General features: G+C 37.0%; 1 protein-coding gene across 2 annotated transcripts; it reads left to right on the top strand.

The window, feature by feature from the left end:
- The first annotated feature begins 359 nt into the window (after positions 1 to 359).
- On the top strand, positions 360 to 15,171 carry Rsph4a (radial spoke head component 4A). Of its 2 annotated transcripts, XM_047558612.1 has the most exons (7): positions 360 to 1,154; positions 5,719 to 5,953; positions 9,910 to 10,650; positions 11,595 to 11,742; positions 12,461 to 12,578; positions 13,965 to 14,195; positions 14,750 to 15,171. In XM_047558612.1, coding segments are annotated over exons 1-7 (2,151 nt in total). In that variant the 5' UTR covers positions 360 to 477; the 3' UTR covers positions 14,751 to 15,171. The 2 variants fall into 2 exon arrangements, with proteins under 2 accessions (XP_047414568.1, XP_047414569.1); XM_047558613.1 differs by lacking the exons at positions 11,595 to 11,742; positions 14,750 to 15,171 and having other exon boundaries at positions 13,965 to 14,113.
- Positions 15,172 to 20,771: the final 5,600 nt, after the last annotated feature.

The raw sequence follows: 20,771 nt of genomic DNA, 5'->3' as shown, positions 1-20,771 counted from the left end.
TTTCTTCCTTTCTGTCTCGGTCCCTAGCGCACCCTTACTCACAGACTAAATGCCTGGTCCCTCCGCTAATGCACGATAACTCCTCACAGTTATCAATCTATCAGACCTTAAAACCCTCCTGCACGGCACCTCCAATCCTTCCATTCAGTGCTCAAGACACAGAGGCTGGAGTTCTCGGGTTTCCAAATAGGACTGGTAGAGTCCAGGTCGGATTGGCTGAACTAGATAGAGCGGCAGGGGCTCCATCAAATCACAAACCTAGGAGTTTCCTCTTTCTTGGGCTCCTCCCTAGAATTCCTGGCAACCGACTTGTATTGTTCCCCTTAAGGAACCCGGCCTGGGGTTGCTATGGAGATAGGACGCTGCAACTTACAGCTTAATCACTTAAAAGACCTCAGCAAAGCACCAGCCTTGCCTGCCTTCTTCCATATCTTCACGCCCATTTCACCCAGAACTTTTGTTTTCTTGGCTCGTTCCATGGAAGACTCGACTTCCCCTAAGCAAGAAAAAGAAAACCAAGAACTGAGGGAAGTAGAGGGACCATGGGAAGAAAGGACAGCAGCTTCTCCCCAAGATCCTGACCCTCAGTCATCTGAGCCTTTGGAGGCAGAGCAGGTTCCAGAAACTGGGCCCCAGCCCAGGAGCAGCCCCCCTTGGAGCCCCCAGTCTAGAGCCAGCACATTTCTGGGAGATGTCACAGGACAAGAAGCATCACCTCCCAATTCCCCTCCTCAGCAAACTTCTTCCACTCCTCCCTTGACTCTGGTGGAGCAGGATCTTGGAGCCCCACTGCAGTCAGGCAGGACCACTACTAGGATTCCTGATGCTGGGACACCTCTTTTTGGTCCTTTGGAACAATCATCTGACAAGAGAGAGTCAACTTTTCATCTCACAAGACAATCGGAAGAAAACACCGTTCCAGAGCCTCAGCAACCCAAACCTGACCCGTATGGGCTGAGGGACCCAAGCTATGATACCTCTAAACAAAAAGAGCTGAGATTTGATATTTTTCAGGAGGAAGACTCAAACAGTAACTGTGATCTCCTGCAGTCTGAGCCTGGGGCCTCAGAAGTGACTCCCAGCATGCTTGAGGTTGCCATTCACAATGCTAAGGCTTACCTACTGAGGACCAGTAGCAAGTCGGGCCTCAATCTGTAAGTCTCCAAGATGAAAAAAAAAAAAAAAAATTGTCAGAGCAAATGGGGGTGTGATTATCTCTGTGTGAGAGTTTGTTTCTGTGTGTGAATGCCAATAAACTCGAAGAGATTTTATACTAAAAGAGAGTTAGTAACATAAGCTTTGTATCAAAGGACTCAAAACAGGTCACCTCTTAGGATTCTTCAAATTTCTTTGAAGAACATAGGCACACAGAAATAAAACATAGGATTTATGGTCAAGGGCTTTGTCAGAAACAAACAAACAAGAAAAGGTAGTGAAGTCTAAGCATCTTTCCGGGATTATTGTAATAAATAAGTGTCTGCAGGGATAGAGAGGTACAAGCCTGCAATCTAAGCATTCTAGTGCTTGCATGGCTTGGCTTTGAGTTCCTTCCCATCGCAGTTTTCATGGGACTGTCCTGATTTGAACACTGAAAGTTCTTCCTCATCCTAAGAAACCTCTTAGTCCTGGGCAAACTAGGAAAATTGGTCACCACAGGAGGCCTTAGAGCACATGCTATTTATCCAGTTCTCCCTTAAAATGGGATAGCCAGTTAACTTCAGGGCATTCCACTGTAGCTTTAATTTCAGAGTCCTTGACAGCAAAGCTCTGTAGAGATTCTTGCCTCCAGAGTTACATAAAAATACTCAGCTGAATTTTATGGCTAGAAAGAACTTTAGAAAACATCAAATGAACTCATTTGTTTTTAAGTGGAGGAAATGACTCTGAGAGAACAGAATTTGCTCAGTTCCACTGGCTCACATCTCTCCTATCTGCCTCTCCATCACTATGCTACAGTCACATGACCTAGTCAGTTTCAGGTTGTTCTCTCTGCACAGAAGTTGCCTTTCCTTAGTCTTCCTGCAGACTCCTGACTCTTCAGAATTCAGCTTCCATAGAACTTTGTTATTGTAACTTATTCTTTTCTTTCATTGCACGTAATGCCCCTTAAAATTTTGTAAACGTTTATGGGCTTATATCTTAATGTCTTCCTCTTCCACTGGAATGGATGCCCCAAGAGTGAAGGGACATGTGAGTTTTGTACACCATTGTGTACTCAGTGCCTAGCACAATGCTGTCAGCTGATGATTGAATGAGGATGCATGAATGAATGGCAGCACAGGCAGTACTAAACCATGCCCTCTGAATCAGTTTCAGTTCTCATCATAATGTGCTGAGGCGCCTCCTGTTTTGTCAGTAAATTCTGAGTCCTTAATGAACATGCAATGTGGCAAATATTTGCAGCTCTTACTAGACTTCGGGAAATGTAAAATATGGTTTTGAGTTCTAATGAAAAAAATATTTGATGTAAGAAATCTTCCACTAAACTTGATATCGAACAATTTAAAATATTATTTATTATCTATCATTTTAAACTATAACTTGCTTACACTGTGAGAATGTAATTTTGCAATTCAGTAGAAGATTCTACTTGAATAGCTAGGATAAATTTGTCATAACAAGCATGAGTTTATAAAACTTTTTGCAATTGCAAAAGAGCTTCATAAAAACACTTGTGCGTTTACTAAACATTTAAAATTGAATAAAAAAACTAAAGTGAGAAAATTTCCCTTACTAAATTATTTCCTAACTTACATTACTTAAAATTTACATTTGTTTTAAAATGCTGTTTCTGAGTTAATAAATGAATAGTTTCCAAAATATTCACTATTATCCTCTTTAGAGCCTGCAGTTAAAAACTACTTAGTAAAGATGCCTTTGAGCCCCATCTTTTATAAGCGAATCTAATTTGATCTCATAAAAACTATTTTTGTGGCAATGAAAATCTGTCATTAAATACAGGATCTAATAATACTTTTCCCATTATTGAACACAAAGCCTACAGAAAAGAATTATTTCCTCCTTTTCTTATCATTCTATTAAAACAAATAATTAATTGAAAAAATGGTGACATATGCCTATAATCCCAGCAACAAAGGAAGCTGAGGCAGGAGGATCACAAGTTTGAAGGGCAGTCTCAGCAATTTAGTGAGACCCTCAACAATTTAGCCAGACCCTGTTTTAAAAAATAAATAAATAAATAAATAAAAGATTGGGGATGTAGCTCAGTGGTAAATACTCTGTTGATTCAATTCTCAGTTCAAAAAATATATACTTATTATGCATTAAGATCTAATAAAAGCCAGGCATGGTGGTACTTACCTGTAATCCCAGTGACTTGGGAAGCTGAGGCAGGAGGATTGGAGTTCAAAGCCAGCCTCAGCAACTTATTGAGACCCTATCTCAAAATAAAACACAAAAAGGGCTTAGTGGTTAAGTGCCCCTAGGTTCAGGAATGTGGCTCAGTGGTTAAGGCCCTTGGGTGACAGAGTGCCAGTACTCTGACAGAGCAGATTCCTGCTGAGAAAGTGTGAGCTGCCTGAGAAAATGAAAAGTCTGAAATAATCAGCAAAAGATTAGAGACAAAACCGAAAGTTAGATTTAAAAAGCAGAGCACCTGATGGGTCTGCCAGTCCAGATAGGAACTGGAACTGAACAACTGAAAAAGGCTCCAATTCTTTATTTAAGGGGGAGTACATCAAAGGCAGGGATAAGGTTTCAGTGGGAGAAGTTCTGTTTCGGTGCTTGTTTCCTGGTGTGGCAGGGTCTTGCAGTAAACAGGTCGAATGACGTTTGGCAAGTTACACCCATCTCAGGAAGGCTGTACTTGAAATTGAGCAGTGAGCTAAGACAGGCTGCCACTTGAATCAGGTTTTCTGGAACCAGTGGGTTCCAACTGGGTGTTCCTAAGACCAGGCTTCCCTGCTTAGTGGCTTGAACATAACTGGGTTCACACACATGGTTCATAGGTGGCTCTCAGCACTTGGGTTCAATCCCTGGTGCGAAAAAAAAAAAAAAAAAAAAATCTAATAAAATACATCAGGTAAGGTATGAACTTAAAATTTTATGCAATACTTGAACTGAGGAATTATGAATAAAACATTTATGGACATTATATTGAAAAATAAAATGAAAATTTTGACTTGGAATCTGATTTCCCTAGACACTACTGGAGCAAATCAAACACTCTAGTTAAAACTCTTCTATTGCCTGGTAACAACCATCTTTTTAGTTTAGAGAGTTCTTTGTGAGTTTCAACACTAAATGGAAATTAGGCAAGCTCGATGGCATGTTAAAGAAACTCCTAGTCAAAACAATCCTGTTCATGTATAAGAACAGCGACATTTGGGGACAGAATAACATATTCTTTAAACATAATATTTGTGAACTGCCTTTCACATTGGTTCCACATAGAATCTACATATTTTCTTGTGATATTTTTAAGGTCTAAGTTGAATACATACATTATTAATGAATAAAACTCAAAAATAATATATCAGATCATTAATAGGAAATATATACTTATCGATCATGTATTTATTGTGTTTCTTTCTAGCAAGGGAGGAAATAAATAAAAAATAAAATTCTAATCTTAATCATGGAAAAACCTAACGCATTTTCTGAATAGGAAATATATAATATACAAAATTTCATAGCAGCATGTCAGTGTTCTCTGAAAGGGTTACTTTAAACTGAGGAAGAATTGTTTGAGAGAATGTCTTAAAGTGGTGAGTCCTTGAGCAAAAAAGGAATTTTAAATTATTTTTTAACAGGAATGATATATTGAGGAAAAATAAAGGTTCTCAGCTGGGACTTCAGCAAGTATGAAAGTGACTTTTGTTAGGTTTATCTCACTGGACAGAAGGTCAAATAATTAGAAACAAAATTTGAGAGATACAATGCACATCCAGCAGAGAGGTAATTTATGCACCTTTCCACATTGAACAGGAAGGTTTCTTTCCAACATGAAAGCAGTTTTGATCGATTTTTGTTTTCCTAAAAGTAAATCCACATTACAAATCTGCTATTTGAAAAATCACACCCTATCAGTTATGTATAAAATGCAATGAAATCCTGAGAGGGTAGGGATAGCTTCATTAATTCAGTTATGAAATAAAAAGTAGGGTTTTTGATACAACAAGATATTAAATGTCACTTTTTAATTAAGGGGAGTAATATTTGATGACAATTGTCTTTTAATTGTGTATGACTGGAGATTGCAATATGAAATGTATTTCTTGTAGGTCTAAAAACACTGAAGTAGATAATTGGCTTAAACAGCATGATAGAATCAACAGGATTTAAAAATCAAATTGGATTTGGTGAGGGCAGAGGAAGGGGAAATGGAAAAGAATTGAAGATAAAGCAGTGAAAAGTGTTTGTCACTTTGAAATATGTAACCAAGAGATTTTGGTGTCAGAAATGAAATGTAAAAATGTAACTGATGTGGAATATGTATCTTGTTATAATGTTTTTCTTTAATAACTTAAACATCCAAATTATTTGAGGTATTTTCTAAGAAAGTTCTAGGATAGATTCTTTCATGGTATAAATTATCTTCACTAAAATACCTTTGAACACTTCAAGTTGTTGAAGTTCCTTAAAACCCAACTGAGTCTGAATCAAATGATCAAATGCTTGTTTAAATGCTCTTGATTGTGTGTGGGAGTGTGTGTGTGTGTGTGTGTGTGTAATCTGAAATCTTCTCTCTTTGGGCAGATACGATCATCTTTCTAATGTGCTGACCAAGATATTAGATGAGCGTCCTGATAATGCCGTTGACATCATCGAAAATATCAGCCAAGATGTGAAAATGGCACATTTTAGTGAAAAATTAGATACACTCCAAAATGAGAATGAGCTGCTTCCAATGTATGAAATAGCAGAGATGCAGAAGGCACTTTTTCTCCAGGGAAATTTAGAAGGAGCTGATCAGGAATTAGAAGAAGAAATAGTGAGTCATTGTTATAATTTTTAATACTTAAAATTCTGAGGGTTTATTTGGATTGAGCAGGGTGTTGCTTTAAGTTTCTTTCTTTCTTATTTTTTAAGCAATTATATATTTTATAGCTCTCCAAATAGTATTTGCATCTTATTTTTAAAAATCTCTTCAAACCTTCTCCAATCAACCCCACTTTTCACCACCTACATCCTAACTTAGTTATTTTTACAGTTTCATATTTTGCTAAATGCTTATGGGGTAAGTTTCTCAATAACAGAAAAAATGGTTTCTTCCTATTTTATGAGCTCCAACTTGATGTTTCATATTAAATATTTGTTGAATAATGAATGAATGTCAGATATAGTTATACACCAGGTAATGGCATTTCAGAAAATGACAGCCCACATACATGACAGTGATCCTTTAAGATTTTAACGAAATGTAAAATTCCTATCATTTAGTGACACTGAAGTTGCCATAAGGTCATAGCACAGAGCATTATGCGTTTGTGGTTATGGTGTAAAAAAAAACCTACTGCACGACCCATTATATTGATGAATAGCACATAGATTTTTGAATACTAGGTGCATAGTAGGTTGTCATCTAGGTTTGTGTGAGTGCATGCTATGATGTTTTCATAATGACACAATCACTTAGTGACATATTTCTAAGAATGTGACCTTGTCATTGTGATGCATGAGTGTAATGAAAAATGAAGTTTTAAATTAAGTTGCATATTTTTCCCTTAAATTTTATTGAAAATTTAAGACTTTTAAGTCTTTTTAATGTCATTTGCATTCTTTTTCAAGGCAAGTGTCTTACATTACAAGAGGAAAGGAATAAGCGCTTCTTTTAATCTAAATAGATAAATAGGTGAAAATATTTAGAGAAAGTTAGTAACAAAGTGAGGTAGCTACATTAGAGAGTAAAATCTTACACGTCACAAAAATTTTAGCTTCAAATTTTTAAAAATAGTATCTAATATTCTATTACCTATTGCCTAGGTGTTTGTAATTTATACACTTCCACTGAAATTTCATGTCATCATTTCTAGACTATTTATAATAAGTTTATATAGTAGAAAACTTACTGTGTAGAGAGGTATCTTCAAAAGGGACCCTGTTGGGGTCTGGGGTTGTAGTTCAGTGGTAGTACACATGCCTAGCATGTGTGAGGTACAGGGTTCTATCCTCAGCCCCACATAAACATAAATTTATAAGACAAAGGTATTTTGTGTCCATCCATTAGAAAGGGACCCTGTCATGGAAAAGATAGAGGAGCAGGGAAAGATCAGGAAGTAGGCACAACTCCTACAGCTCAGCAACCCAAGGAGGAGACTCAGCCTGGTGTAGTGAGTTCCAGAGTGCTCAGACTGAAGGAACACGCCATAGGTGTTAAGGAGTTGATGGTAGGCTGTTTTGATTGTTTAACCATACAAGTGATAGGAGTGAGGGAGTGCACAGCAGGTGGGGATCAGGCAGCTAGGCAGACATTCTTAGGGCAGGTTAATCAAAGACTCCAGCGTAAGAATGGGGCATAGAGCTATCTATAAGCATAGCATCACGAGGCAGAGATCTGCATTCTAAACTTAGGGTTTGGTGGGAATACAAATAAACTGCATTTAATCCTCAACCCTGAGACCCTAAGCTAGATTCCATAACAAAGGTAGGACTGTTTTTAGAACCTGGAAGAGCTGAATCATCAGGTGCAGATGAAAAGCTCCATCTCAGAGTGGAAAGATGCAGGAACAGGAAGGGAGGAAGGTCTCTGAAGCAATGAAATCTGAGCAACTCTGTCCCACATTTATGTTACAGTGCTCATGGTTTTATTCCTGTTTTGGGCCACACCATGATTCCTGCTCTTAGTCCTCAACTTTCATTTATTCGTTCACTGATTCACTTACAAACTGTGACTGCATGTCAGGTCCAGAGAAGTACATGTGAAAAAGACTTCTAATTTTGAGTTGCTTACAATTTAGTGAAAGAGAAAACAAAGATTGGATAAGTGTAATATGATGGAAAAACTTGGGCTAAGAAGTTACATCTGTGTTGCAATGCTAGATCATTCCCTTAATAGTTGTGTGACCTTGAGCAAGTAAGTAACCTTCTAGCTTTGGGGACAATCACATGGCAACAAGCTGAGCAGCAGAGGTAGTCAAAAGGTATAAAATACGTATAAAAGTCTGGCATATACTAGAAATATAGCAGTTATTATTATATTGTTTTGACAGCAAGCTACAGGGTCAGACAGAGTGGAATAACTCTGGTGTCGGCAATTCGGCGAGGCTTTGTAGCGCAGGTGATATTTCATTTGGAACATGAAGGATAAGTAGATCACCAAAGTGAAGACTAAAAGAAATAAAATTCTGGGAGAAAAAAGAACAATAATAGAGTTAGGAAAAATGATTTGTTATGGTTTGGATAGGCAGTGTCCCCCAAAAGACTCATGTATGAGGCAATGCAGAAATGTTCATAGGTTACATGATTATAGAGTTCTGACCTATATAATAATTAATCAGTGGATTAATCTGTTTTATGGATTAATAATTTGAAAGAACTACTGTACTGGGTGGTGACTGTATGCAGGTTGAGTGTTAGAGGAGGTAGGTCACTAGGGCCATGCCTTTGGGGTTTATGTTTTGTCCCTGGCAAGAGGAGTTCTCTCTCTGTTTCCTGGCTGTCATGTCCTGAGCAGCTTTCCTCAGTCACACCCTTCTGCCATGATGTGCAGTCTCAGCTGGGGCCCAGAGCTTTGTAGTCAGCAAACCATAAACCATCAGCCCAAATAAACTTTTCCTCCTCTAATTTGTTCTTGTCCAGTATTTTGATCACAGCAATGAGAAACTGACTAAAACATTATTCACATTTCAAACAGACATATATCACTTGAGTTGGATAGGAGAACTCCTGTAAGCAAAAAGAACCGAGTGACAAGATGACTAAAAAGGGAATTTGAGAACAATAATGTAGGGCTCAATTAAGAAAATGGGAACCATGGCAAGAGGCTAAGAAAAAATAGGTCTAGAGGACTGAGTAGGATTGAAAGTGATCCAAATGCCAAAGAGAGTTTCACAACTCTACATCAAAAACATGAGGATTTTAAAAGACATTATCTTTTAAAATACAGAGTAATAATACAAATACAAGCAGATCATTTGTAAGAACAGCAAGTACTCTCGATTTCTCCATCTTGTGAGTCGACATTTTGTCTTACAAATTATATTGACCTCAGAAAATTCTCTAACTTTCCTACATTTTTACAAACGTTTTCCTACAGTATACTTGAGACTCTGCCTGTTCATTTTTCTATATTTCTATTATAGAATTAATTATTTATATTCTCTTCATTATTTAAGTCCAAAAATATTTATCATAAGTAGAGGCAAGCATCTGACTACATCTGTCTTTGAGTATAGGCAATGCCTGAGCACTTATGATGTTTTCTTTTTATTTACCCTGTATGTTACCCTAAATATGTTAACATATTGATTTTTATTTACCACAAGCACACACACACAAGTAAAACCATGTATTTAGTATTTTTTATGTGGCAATGTAAGCACATATATAACTATGTTCTTTCTAAATACATGTGTACATAAGTTAGATATATATATATATATATATCTTATTTTATGGTAGTAAGAGTTACTTAAATATTTTTTATAAAACAAGGGTGTTGAGTTTTTATCACTGATAGTAGTTTTTATTTTTTTCTGCGTAAGAGCACACACTAAACAGGGCCACTATAAAATATTAGCGAGTATAAGACACAATGAATATAAGAAGTTACACTTACAAGTAATAAGAATTTAAATTCAGGAATTATATTTTTGAGCTAAATCTTTGAAAATTGTTTGAAGAAGTGGTGGAGACAGAAATTAGCGCTAATATCAAGACGTATAAGAAGGAAAGGGAAGCAAGCATTCCTTTATGGACGAAATTTTAACCACAGCATTTGTTTTCCAGGCTGAAGGCTCTCTTCCAAATGTAATGGAGGCAGCTTTTTATTTTGAACAAGCCGGAGTTGGTCTGGGCACTGATGAGACTTACCGCATCTTTCTTGCCCTCAAGCAACTTGCCGACACCCACCCGATTCAAAGATGCCGTTTCTGGGGCAAGATCCTGGGTATAGAAAAGAATTATATTGTAGCTGAAGTAGAATTTCGTGAGGGGGAAGATGAAGAGGAGGTGGAGGAGGAGGATGTAGCTGAAGAGAGGGACAATGGAGCTATTGAGGCTGATGAAGATGAGGAAGATGAATTCCCAAAGGCCTTTTACAAGGCCCCACGGGCCATACCCAAAGAAGAAAGTAGAATGGGCGCCAACAAATATGTCTATTTTGTTTGTAATGAACCAGGAAGACCGTGGGTGAAGTTACCATCAGTTATGCCTGCACAAATTGTGATGGCAAGAAAAATCAAGAAATTCTTCACTGGGAGATTGGATGCCCCCATCATAAGCTACCCACCTTTCCCAGGAAATGAGAGCAATTACTTGCGAGCACAAATTGCCAGAATTTCAGCAGGAACTCACGTCAGCCCTCTAGGATTCTATCAGTTTGGTGAAGAGGAAGGAGAGGAGGAGGAAGAAGTGGAAGGAGGGCGAGATAGCTTTGAGGAAAACCCTGATTTTGAAGGCATCCAAGTGATGGATCTAGTGGAATCCCTCTCCAATTGGGTTCATCATGTACAGCACATTCTCCCACAGGTAGGGGTATTTGCCAGGTGATGTACAGGTTTAATATAGCTGTGTGCATTCATTTTTAAAACAGTTCTTTTACTCTATCTTCATAAAACCTGAATCTTTATTTCAAGAGCACTATAGGATTATAACAAAAATGAAAAATAAAAGCAAACATTATAGGATTATAACAAAAATGGAAAGAAAAAAAGGCCAACTATAGGGCAGGTATATAGAACCTATTGTGGCAGGTGCTGTTAAGAGTAATATGTCTATAAAATTATACATAATCATATTAAATTAATTCATGTATAAATCTCATATACATGTATGTAATTTAATCTTCACAAAAATTCTATGAAAGATTGAATATTCTTATTTTTATTTTATAGATGAGGAAATTGAAGCAGAGAGTTCAGGAAACATGGCAAAGTAATATAGCTAATATGTAACAGATGTGAGGCGGTGCAGAATGGACCCAGAGTCCACCCTCTTAACCATCTGTTATTCTTCCTTATTTGAGGGTAGAAAAATCTTCATTATACTTTTATCTAGATAAGAGATATTCTTAGCTCTAGATAAGTTGAGAATTATAACTGCCTTATTACCACACTTAAAATTTTGTTGTTAATAACCATACCATACTAGCTTTACTTCATTTACATAAACCATATATTACAAACAAGTAAGAAAAAATTATTACCTTTTCACTGATAGTTTTAAAGCATATATAAACCTTCAAGTCTTGCAACTTCAAGAGGTGGACAAATTCTTGAAGTAAATAATATATTTTATTTTTGAAATAAATAAATGGAAATAGCTTTGGCAAATATCTGTAGAATGAATGAATGGATAATTGACTGATTCCCACATAATGAAAACTCATTCTAATAATTGCTTTAATAGGAACAAATATTCTGAAATTTTAAGGTCCTCATGAGACTATTAAATAATGCAAAATTCATTTCCAGGGTCGCTGTAATTGGTTCAATCCTGTACAAAAAAATGAGGAAGAAGAAGAGGAGGAAGATGAAGAAAAAGAAGAAAAAGGCGAAGATCCTGACTACATAGAACAGGAAGTGGGGCCCCCTCTTTTGACACCAATCTCTGAAGATTTAGGTAACTTTACATGACTATTAGCCCAGAGTCACATAAACTGTATAATGTGCAAATAGGTTAAGAGTTCAAATCTCTAAAAGTGAACTGGAGCCAGGAATTCCTCCCCTTTCCCCTTCTTGTGTTCTAGAACGTTGGGAGAATGCTGCTGTCCATACCAACATGCTCTGACAGAAGCTGAAGGAATGATGCGGGGAGGGAATACAAGTGGGCTGTAGCTTTTGCTGGAAATGTTCAGTGTCTTGTGCTTTATTCTTGTCTTGCTTTTTGCAAACCTAAACACATGGTGTAACTGTAGCAAAATATCACATGTGGCGCTTACATCTTTACAATCACTCTAGTCCCACATTCTTGTTTCTTCTTGCCTGCTTTGTAGTGATCCTCTGTGCTTGCAGCCCTTAGTCTCTTCCACAGTAACAATCTGAGCTTTCATTTGGTTATGAAGTAGTACTCCTTCTACCACAGAAACTCGCTCTCCCTTAATAAAGCCTCTGTTGCAAAAATGGATATATGCATGTATATACATACATATATTTCAAATTTTATTGTTCCAAAACACTCATAAATTCTTTCCTGATTTTATGTTAAGCTGCCATCTTAACTTTTCCTTCTGTATCAAGTATGTATCTATGTGTATAAGATTTATAAAAATAACTTTGGTTATACAGTAGATTCTTGTCTGTTTAAGGATTAAGTTTTCAAATCTCTCATTGGGTTCCAGAGATTCAGAATATGCCCGCTTGGACAACACGGCTGTCCTCAAATCTCATCCCCCAGTATGCTATTGCAGTTCTCCGATCCAACCTTTGGCCTGGAGCGTATGCCTTTTCCAATGGCAAGTAAGTATCTAACCACTTACAAAGTCATTGTTGTGACTGTTTAACTCTGGAAATTATATTGTCACTAGCATATTAAGCTACTATTGCTTTAACTCATCTTTGACATATCAGGTATGTGTGGCCTAAGATGTATTCAAATAGCATCTGTATTAAACAGTAAAATACGTTAGAACAATTCAGGCTTTTGCCTTTTCATCTTAGTTATGCAATTAATTGAATTAAAATATGGTTTTTCATCTATGATTATTGGGATAATTTACTTATATATTCACTTAGATTAATGGAGATAATTCCAATCAGTGTTTAAATTAGTTTAAGACTCAGATCGTTTTTGTTGAATATCTTGGTAAAAGATAATTTTAAATATGCTTATTTAGGCTGACAATCTCAAGGAAATGAAGATATAGAGGTTACTAAAAATCCTTTTATCCCTCACTTGCATGTACACTTCTGTTTGTCTCATGCTTCTATTTCTTTCCTAAAAACCTAGTGTTGAAAGCTCAACTGAATTGGAGAGAGCTGAGCTGCCAAGAGTATCTTGTGGCAGTTAAGCCTTTCATGGTTACTGTGCTAGCATAAGCAAGAGCCAATTTTGTCTTCTCCCTATTCCATTTTCTCCCATTGAATGTCCACCAGTGGAGGATCAGATAAGAGGGCAGAGATGTGGGTGTCATAGATGTAGGGTCCTGGCATCATCATCTCACTGACAAGGGAGTCCCTGAAGAAAAGGCTCCTGCAGTATGGATGGAAGATGGGGTCGGGGAGCTAGATGGGGATGAAAACTGAGGCCTTCAGGACTCAACTAGAATGCTAGGAATAAGGCACCTGGGCTAGGAATGTGAACATGTGAAGAGCAAGGCCAGTCAGAGGGGTCACAGTCCTTGGCCACAGCTCCTTAGATAAGGCAACTCACTGGTTGAGCCCCATGTCTGCTGTGGGAAGAGCAGTAGTCCAGTGAGGTCTCCCAGGTGAAGCCTTTGCAATCTCTGTAGTCAGGCCTGAGACGTAATGCATAGGTTTTTAGCCACAAGCCTGACTCCTTGCACAAGCCACGAGCTTGCTGAGTTAGCAAGGTTAGTTTGACCTTCTTTAAATTTGTGTAAGGTAGCAACTGTTTTTTGAAATCATTAAATAAGGCCTTTACTTGTGGTCTGGGTATAGTGTACATCTTGACAGGGTCTGGACCCATGGTTTTCTTAACCAGGTTAAGCAATTGAATCAAAAACAATTCAGAATTACTGAGGGATATTTTATTTCTAGCATTTAAAATGTACTGTTTTTCAAAATTATGGATCGATATAGTAATAGCACTTTATTGCTATAAAAGGGTCAAGTTTTCTTACTGAACAGAATATATAGACTTATTTATATATTTTTTACTTACAGAAAATTTGAAAATTTCTACATAGGGTGGGGTCATAAGTATAGTGTGGACAATTACACACCCCCAGTTCCACCACCTGTCTATCAAGAATACCCCAGTGGACCAGAAATTACAGAAATGGATGATCCTAGTGTGGAAGAAGAGCATGCTTTCAGGGCTGCACAAGAAGCGAGTGTATTTGCAGCTGAGGAGAATGAAGAAACTGAGGAAGATGAAGATGAAGATGATGACTAGTAAGAATAAAATTAGCTGGCACCTATGTGACATGAATATACACAAATCCCTTATGTGGGACTGATTATACATACATATGAATACACATATGCACACACAATATATAAACATATATACAAATTGACCACTGTGTGCACGCCATTCTTTGAAAATACCAAACTTGACATTTCATATGCAGAACTATTAATGTTTTTATAGAAAGATGCTCAATGGATTTTCCAGAAGCGAAATGACACGCAATCACATCACTCTGCTGATGACCCTAGCTAACAGAATGTATGCATATGTATTCCTTTTTTTTTAAAGGTCTGATTTAATTTCTAATACAATAAACATTGAAATTGTAATCCACACAGTTCCTTAGAAATTCTATATTTTTGAGTGTAGAGGAGTAAGGAGATCAAAAGCAATGGTAGCCACTAAACTAGAGCATGTATTTCTAACCTTTGTAAAAACTGAACCAAGGCATGTATTCTTAAACCTTTGTGATTGCTGGTGGTTGAGTCTGTGATATTGAATGCAAATACTGTTTATGTTCATTTTCTCTTTGTAGGTGGAATGTTCATATTTTCATGACCTGCTCAATGACTACTGGAACATTTTGAGTTTTTTGTATCGTTTGAAAATTAATGAGGCAATTCCCAAAATCCAAAGGTTGAATGTTCTCTCTGATATGTGAATGCTAACACACAACAAGGTGGGTGGAGAATAGAAGTTCAGTGGATTAGACAAAGGGGAATGAAGGGAAGGAGGGGTAGAAATTGGAAAAGACAGTGGAATGAATCTGACATCACTTTCCTATGTACATATATGAATATACTACAGTGAATCCCAACACCCTGTACATCCTCAGTACTGGGATCCTAATTAGAAAAAGATATGCTCCATGTTTTTATGTAAAAATGCAGTATCATACTGTATTTTAGTTATACATATCTAAAAAGAACAAACAAAAAAAAGACTATTGAACAAATTTTTGCACACCACCCCAACCCCTGCCAGTTTCTTGGTACTGGTGATTGAACTCAGGGGCACTCTACCACTGAGCTACATCCCCAACCCCGTTTTTTAGAATTTTGAGACAGGGTCTAAGTTGCCAAAACTGACCTCAAACTTGTGATCCTCCTGCATCAAGTATCCCAAGTCTCTGGGAATATAGGCATGTGCTACCATGCTCAGCAAGCCCATTTTTTCTTCTCAATTTCCTCAATTGTAGTCCTTTTTCATCTTACAGAAATTGATTTGAATTTGAAAAAAAAATGATTTGCAGAGATGGGAAACTGGCAGATCCAAACACTTCAAACTTACATTCTCTACCCCTACATCTCTAAAACATTTTCATTCAATTAGGAAGGGGGGATTTTTAAGTCGATGTATTAGTCACCCTGAATTATGAATAAAAACTAGATGCTGCTCCTGAAATCATGGCTTTCATTGACACAGAAATATGAAAATGTAAATATAAAGTTAGATTGCAATTTAGCAAGTAGTATAATGTGACCGTTACAGGGTCCCATAGAATAGTGTTTCTCAAATTGTGGTAAAGGACCAATTAAAAAATTAATTCCATTATTAACGCTGATATGTTTGTGAAATTAAAAAAATCACAGCAATCCTTAATGTCTACACTTACCTTGTCTAGACTAGAAGTTTGTGGATCACTCATCTACACTGAGTTACACTGCTTCTAGTACCTGAAAGTATACCTAACTCCAGACTTGAGCAGGTCAAGAAGCACCTTTAAGAGCCACCAGGTGGCATGGTACGAGGGAAAGGTTCTAGATAGAAAGAGCTGCATTTTGGCAAAGGTCTTGATTAAGTCTGGGTGAACTTGCCTTAAAAGGGGTGAGAGAGGAACCTGGAGAGGTAAGCAAACGGCAGAGTGTAGGAAGGTCGGATTTTACCCATAAACAATGGAGAGGATTAAACTAGAAAATCACACAAACTCATTTGTATTTTAGAACACTTTAGCTTCAGTTTGGAAATCAAATAATAAAAAATTAAGATTTAAGACAGGGAAACTAGGAAGTTATCAGATCACCTAGATTAGAGAACATGGTGGCATTGAAGCAGAAAACTGGTCATTAGAAAGGGTGGCTCCAGCATTCTCAATATTATTTCATTCATAATTGCCATATTATTTCTTTCTTAGAGCACAAATTTCAGTTTTGCTGGAATACCTAAAATTCATAAATCTTCATTCAGGTAGATTCTTGTTCATTGTATGGTTACACTTTTGCTTTTTTTTTTTTTTCTATTGTTGCTTAATTTCCATTTCTTCCTCATTCACCTTCCGAGGACCTCTTATTCCATTAGTCTCCTGTCAATCAAATGAGTCCTGTCTAGAATCTGAATTCTGAGCAAACCGTCCTACTGTGGCTCCTCCTCAGATTGTTCCTGCTATAAATTTTACCATGTTAGCCTCCAATTGACTTGGTTCCAGCCCAGTTCTCTAGTTACCCATGGATCCTGAGGGCTTTTGAAAATCTATTGATAATTCTCTTCTGTTTATGTTGACCAGTGCAGGATTCTTGCTTGCAATCATATAAGATATTCAACTTGAATCCTTTCCTACAGGACACATTAAACACAGGACTCTAGAGAGTAGACTGTATAGTTAGTGTAAATATATAACAAAAGCAAATCCTTGAGAGAGCCAGGCCCAGCACAGAGCCACCAGGCGAGACTTCCCCGCAGGGGTGGTAGGCCCAGAGATCTGGGCCCAGACCAGCCAGGCCCCAGCACACAGTCTGGTGCCCCTGCGGTTGACCATCTGTCAACATGTGGAGGCGCCTCTGCCCACTAACAGGGAATATACCCCACCTGGAGGCCACCATCCCTAGAGGGGCAGCATCCTTTTTGGGTCACTGCATTATCAAGTTCCTCCAAGACTTCAGGTTACTGAAGACTAGGAGGTGAGTTATTGGAAACCTGCATAACGCTATAAGCCTATAGGGAGGAAACGGAAATACCTCAGATATGCACTCCTAGAGGGGAAGATACATGAGTAATATGAGAAAACAAGGGAAGAAAGTGTCCCAAACAAACCTATATGCTACATCAATAAAATCCAATGACAGCATGGCAGAAGAAATGTCAGAAAGGGAGTTCAGAATGTACATAATTAAAATGATCAGAGAAGCAAATAATGAGACAAGAGAGCAAATGCAGGCACTGAATGACCACACCAATCAACAGTTAAAAGAGCAAATGCAAGAAGCAAAGGATCATTTCAAAAAAGATAGAGATTCTGAAAAAAAAAACAAACAGAAATTCTTGAAATGAAGGAAACAATAAACCAAATTAAAAACTCCATAGAAAGCATAACCAATAGGATAGAATACCTGGAAGACAGAACCTCAGACATTGAAGACAAAATATTTAATCTTGTAAACAAAGTTGACCAAACAGAGAAGATGGTAAGAAATTATGAACAGAATCTCCAAGAACTATGGGATATCAAGAGAAGACCAAATTTAAGAATTACTGGGATTGAGGAAGGCACAGAGATATAAACCAAAGGAATGAATAACCTAGTCAATGAAATAATATCAGAAAATTTCCCAAGCCTGAAGAATGAAATGGAAAATCAAATACAAGAGGCTTACAGAACACCAGGTGCAAAAAATTACAACAGATTCACACCAAGACACATTATAATGAAAATACCTCACATACAAAATAAAGATAGGATTTTAAAGGCTGTGAGAGAAAAGCATCAGATTACATATAAGGGGAAACTAATATGGATATCAGCAGATTTCTCAGCCCAGACTCTAAATGCAAGAAGGGCCTGGAACAATATATTTCAAGCTCTGAAAGAACATGGATGCCAACCAAGACTCTTATACCCAGCAAAACTAACCTTCAGATTTGAGGACGAAATAACATCTTTCCTTGATGAACAAAAGTTAAAAGAATTTATAAATAGAAAGCCTGCACTATAGAACATTCTCAGCAAATTATTTCGTGAGGAGGAAGTGAAAAACAATAATACAAGTCAACAAAGGGAGGAACTACCCTAAATTAAAAGTCAATCAGAGAAACCAAGTCAAGTTAAAAACTAAAAACAAGCCAAAATGACCAGGAATACAAATCAAATCACAATAATAACCCTAATTGTCAATGGCCTAAACTCAATAATCAGAATACATAGACTGGCAGATTGGATTAAAAACAAGGACCCAACAATATGCTGCCTCCAAAAGACTCATCTCATAGAAAAAGACATCCACGACTAAAAGTGAAAGGATGGGGAAAAACATACCATGCACATGGACCCTGTAAAAAAGCAGGGGTCTCCATCCTCATATCAGATAAAATAGACTTCGAACCTAAGTTAGTCAGAAGGATAATGAAGGACATTTCATACTGCTTAAGGGAAGCATAAAACAGCAAGATATAACAATTTTAAATATTTATGCCCCAAACAAAACCCTTCTCAATTTTAAGAATCAAATAGACCAAAACACATTAATAGTGGGGGACTTTAAAACACCGCTCTCACCACTGGATAGATCCTCCAAACAAAAACTGAACAAAGAAACTATAGAACTAAATAATACAACATAGACTTAATGGACATTTACAGAGTACTTCATCCATCATCGAGCGACCTAACATTACATCTCGAAGCCCTAGAAAAAGAACAGATCAACACCAAAAACAGTAGAAGACAGGAAATAATTAAAATCAAGCTGAAATAAATGAAATTTAAACAAGAGAAACAATTCAAAAAATAGACAAAACAAAAAGTTGGTTCTTCGAAAAAGTAAACAAAATTGATAACCCCCCTAGCCACACTAACGAAGAGGAGAAAGAAAACTCAAATTACTAGAATTTGTGATGAAAAAGGAAAGATCACGACAGACACCACTGAAATACATAATTAGAAGCTACTTTGAAAATCTATACTCCAACAAAATAGAAAATATCAAAGACAGTGACAAATTTTTTGAGACATATGATCCTCCCAAACTGAATCAGGAAGACGTACACAATCTAAATAAATCAATTTCAAGCACCAAAATAGAAAAAGTCATCAAAAGCCTACCAACCAAGAAAAGTCCAGGACCAGATGGATTTTTAGCTGAATTCTATAAGACCTTTAAAGAAGAACTGATACCAATACCCCTCAAAGTATTCCAGGAAACAAAAAAGGAGGGAACCCTTCCAAATTCATTCTATGAAGCTAGTATCACTCTGATACCAAAAGCAGACAAAGACTCATCAAGGAAAGAAAACTTTAGGGCAATATCCCTGATGAACATAGATGCAAAAATCCTTCAAAAATACTGGCAAACTGCATACAAAAACATATTAAAAAGATAGTGCACTGTGATCAAGTGGGGTTTATCCCAGGGATGCAAGGTTGGTTCAACATCCAGAAATCAATAAATGTAATTCATCACATCGATAGACTTAAAGTTAAGAACCAAATGATTATTTCAATAGATGCAGAGAGAGTGTTTGATAAAATACAGTACCCCTTCTTGCTTAAAACACTAGAAGAAATAGGAATAGTAGGAACATACCTCAATATTGTAAAGGCTACCTATGCTAAGCCCACAGCCAACATCATTCTTAATGGAGAAAAACTGAAAACATTTCCTCTAAAAACTGGAACAAGACAGAACAAGACAGGGATGCCCTCCTTTACCACTTCTATTCAACATTATCCTTGAAATACTTGCCAGAGCAATTAGACAGACCAAAGAAATTAAAGGGATACAAATAGGAAAAGAAGAACTAAAGCTGTCACTATTTGCTGATGAAATGACCCTATATTTGGAAGATCCAAAAAACTCCACTAGAATACTTCTAGAACTAATAAATAAATTCAGCAAAGTAGCAGGATATAAAATCAATATGTGTAAATCTAATGCATTTCTATTCATAAGTGATGAATCCTCTGAAAGAGAAATTAGGAAAACCACTTCATTCACAATAGCCTCAAAAAAAAAAAAAAAAAAAAAACTTGGGAATTAATCTAACAGAAGAGGTGAAAGACCTCTACAATGAAAATTATCGAACATTAAAGAAAGAAATTGAAGAAAACCTTCAAAGATAGAAGATCCATGTTCTTGGATAGGCAGAATTAACACTGTCAAAATGGCCATTCTACCAAAGGCACTGTATGGATTCAATGCAATTCCAATTAAAATCCCAATGACATTCCTCATAGAAATAGAGAAAGCAATCAAGAACTTCATCTGGAAGAACAAGAGACCTCAAGTAGCCAAAACAATCCTGAGGTGAAAAAGTGAAACAGGAGGTATCACAATACCAGACATTCAATTATACTACAGAGCAATAGTAACAAAAACAGCATGGTACTGGCACCATAATAGACAGGCAGACCAATGTTACAGAATAGAAGTCACAGAGACAAAACCACATAAATACAGTCACCTACAACTAGACAAAGGAGTCAAAAACATACAGTGGAGAAAAGATAACCTGTTCAACAAATGGTGCTGGGAAAACTGGAAATCCATATGCAGCAGAATGAACTAAACCCCTCTCACCCTCAAAATGGTTCAAGGACCTCTGAATCAGACCAGAGACCAAATCTC

Source organism: Sciurus carolinensis, chromosome 7 (assembly GCF_902686445.1).
Source record: "Sciurus carolinensis chromosome 7, mSciCar1.2, whole genome shotgun sequence".
NCBI classification, from domain to species: domain Eukaryota; kingdom Metazoa; phylum Chordata; class Mammalia; order Rodentia; family Sciuridae; genus Sciurus; species Sciurus carolinensis.
This window is presented reverse-complemented; position numbering and strand designations above follow the sequence as displayed.

Excerpts from the sequence above, each read along its gene's own strand:
- Rsph4a (XM_047558612.1), top strand. The coding sequence starts at position 478 with ATGGAAGACTCGACTTCCCCTAAGCAAGAAAAAGAAAACCAAGAACTG. Across the intron at positions 11,743-12,460 it reads ACCAATCTCTGAAGATTTAG|AGATTCAGAATATGCCCGCT; the intron begins GTAACTTTACAT and ends ATTGGGTTCCAG. Across the intron at positions 12,579-13,964 it reads TATGCCTTTTCCAATGGCAA|AAAATTTGAAAATTTCTACA; the intron begins GTAAGTATCTAA and ends TTTTACTTACAG.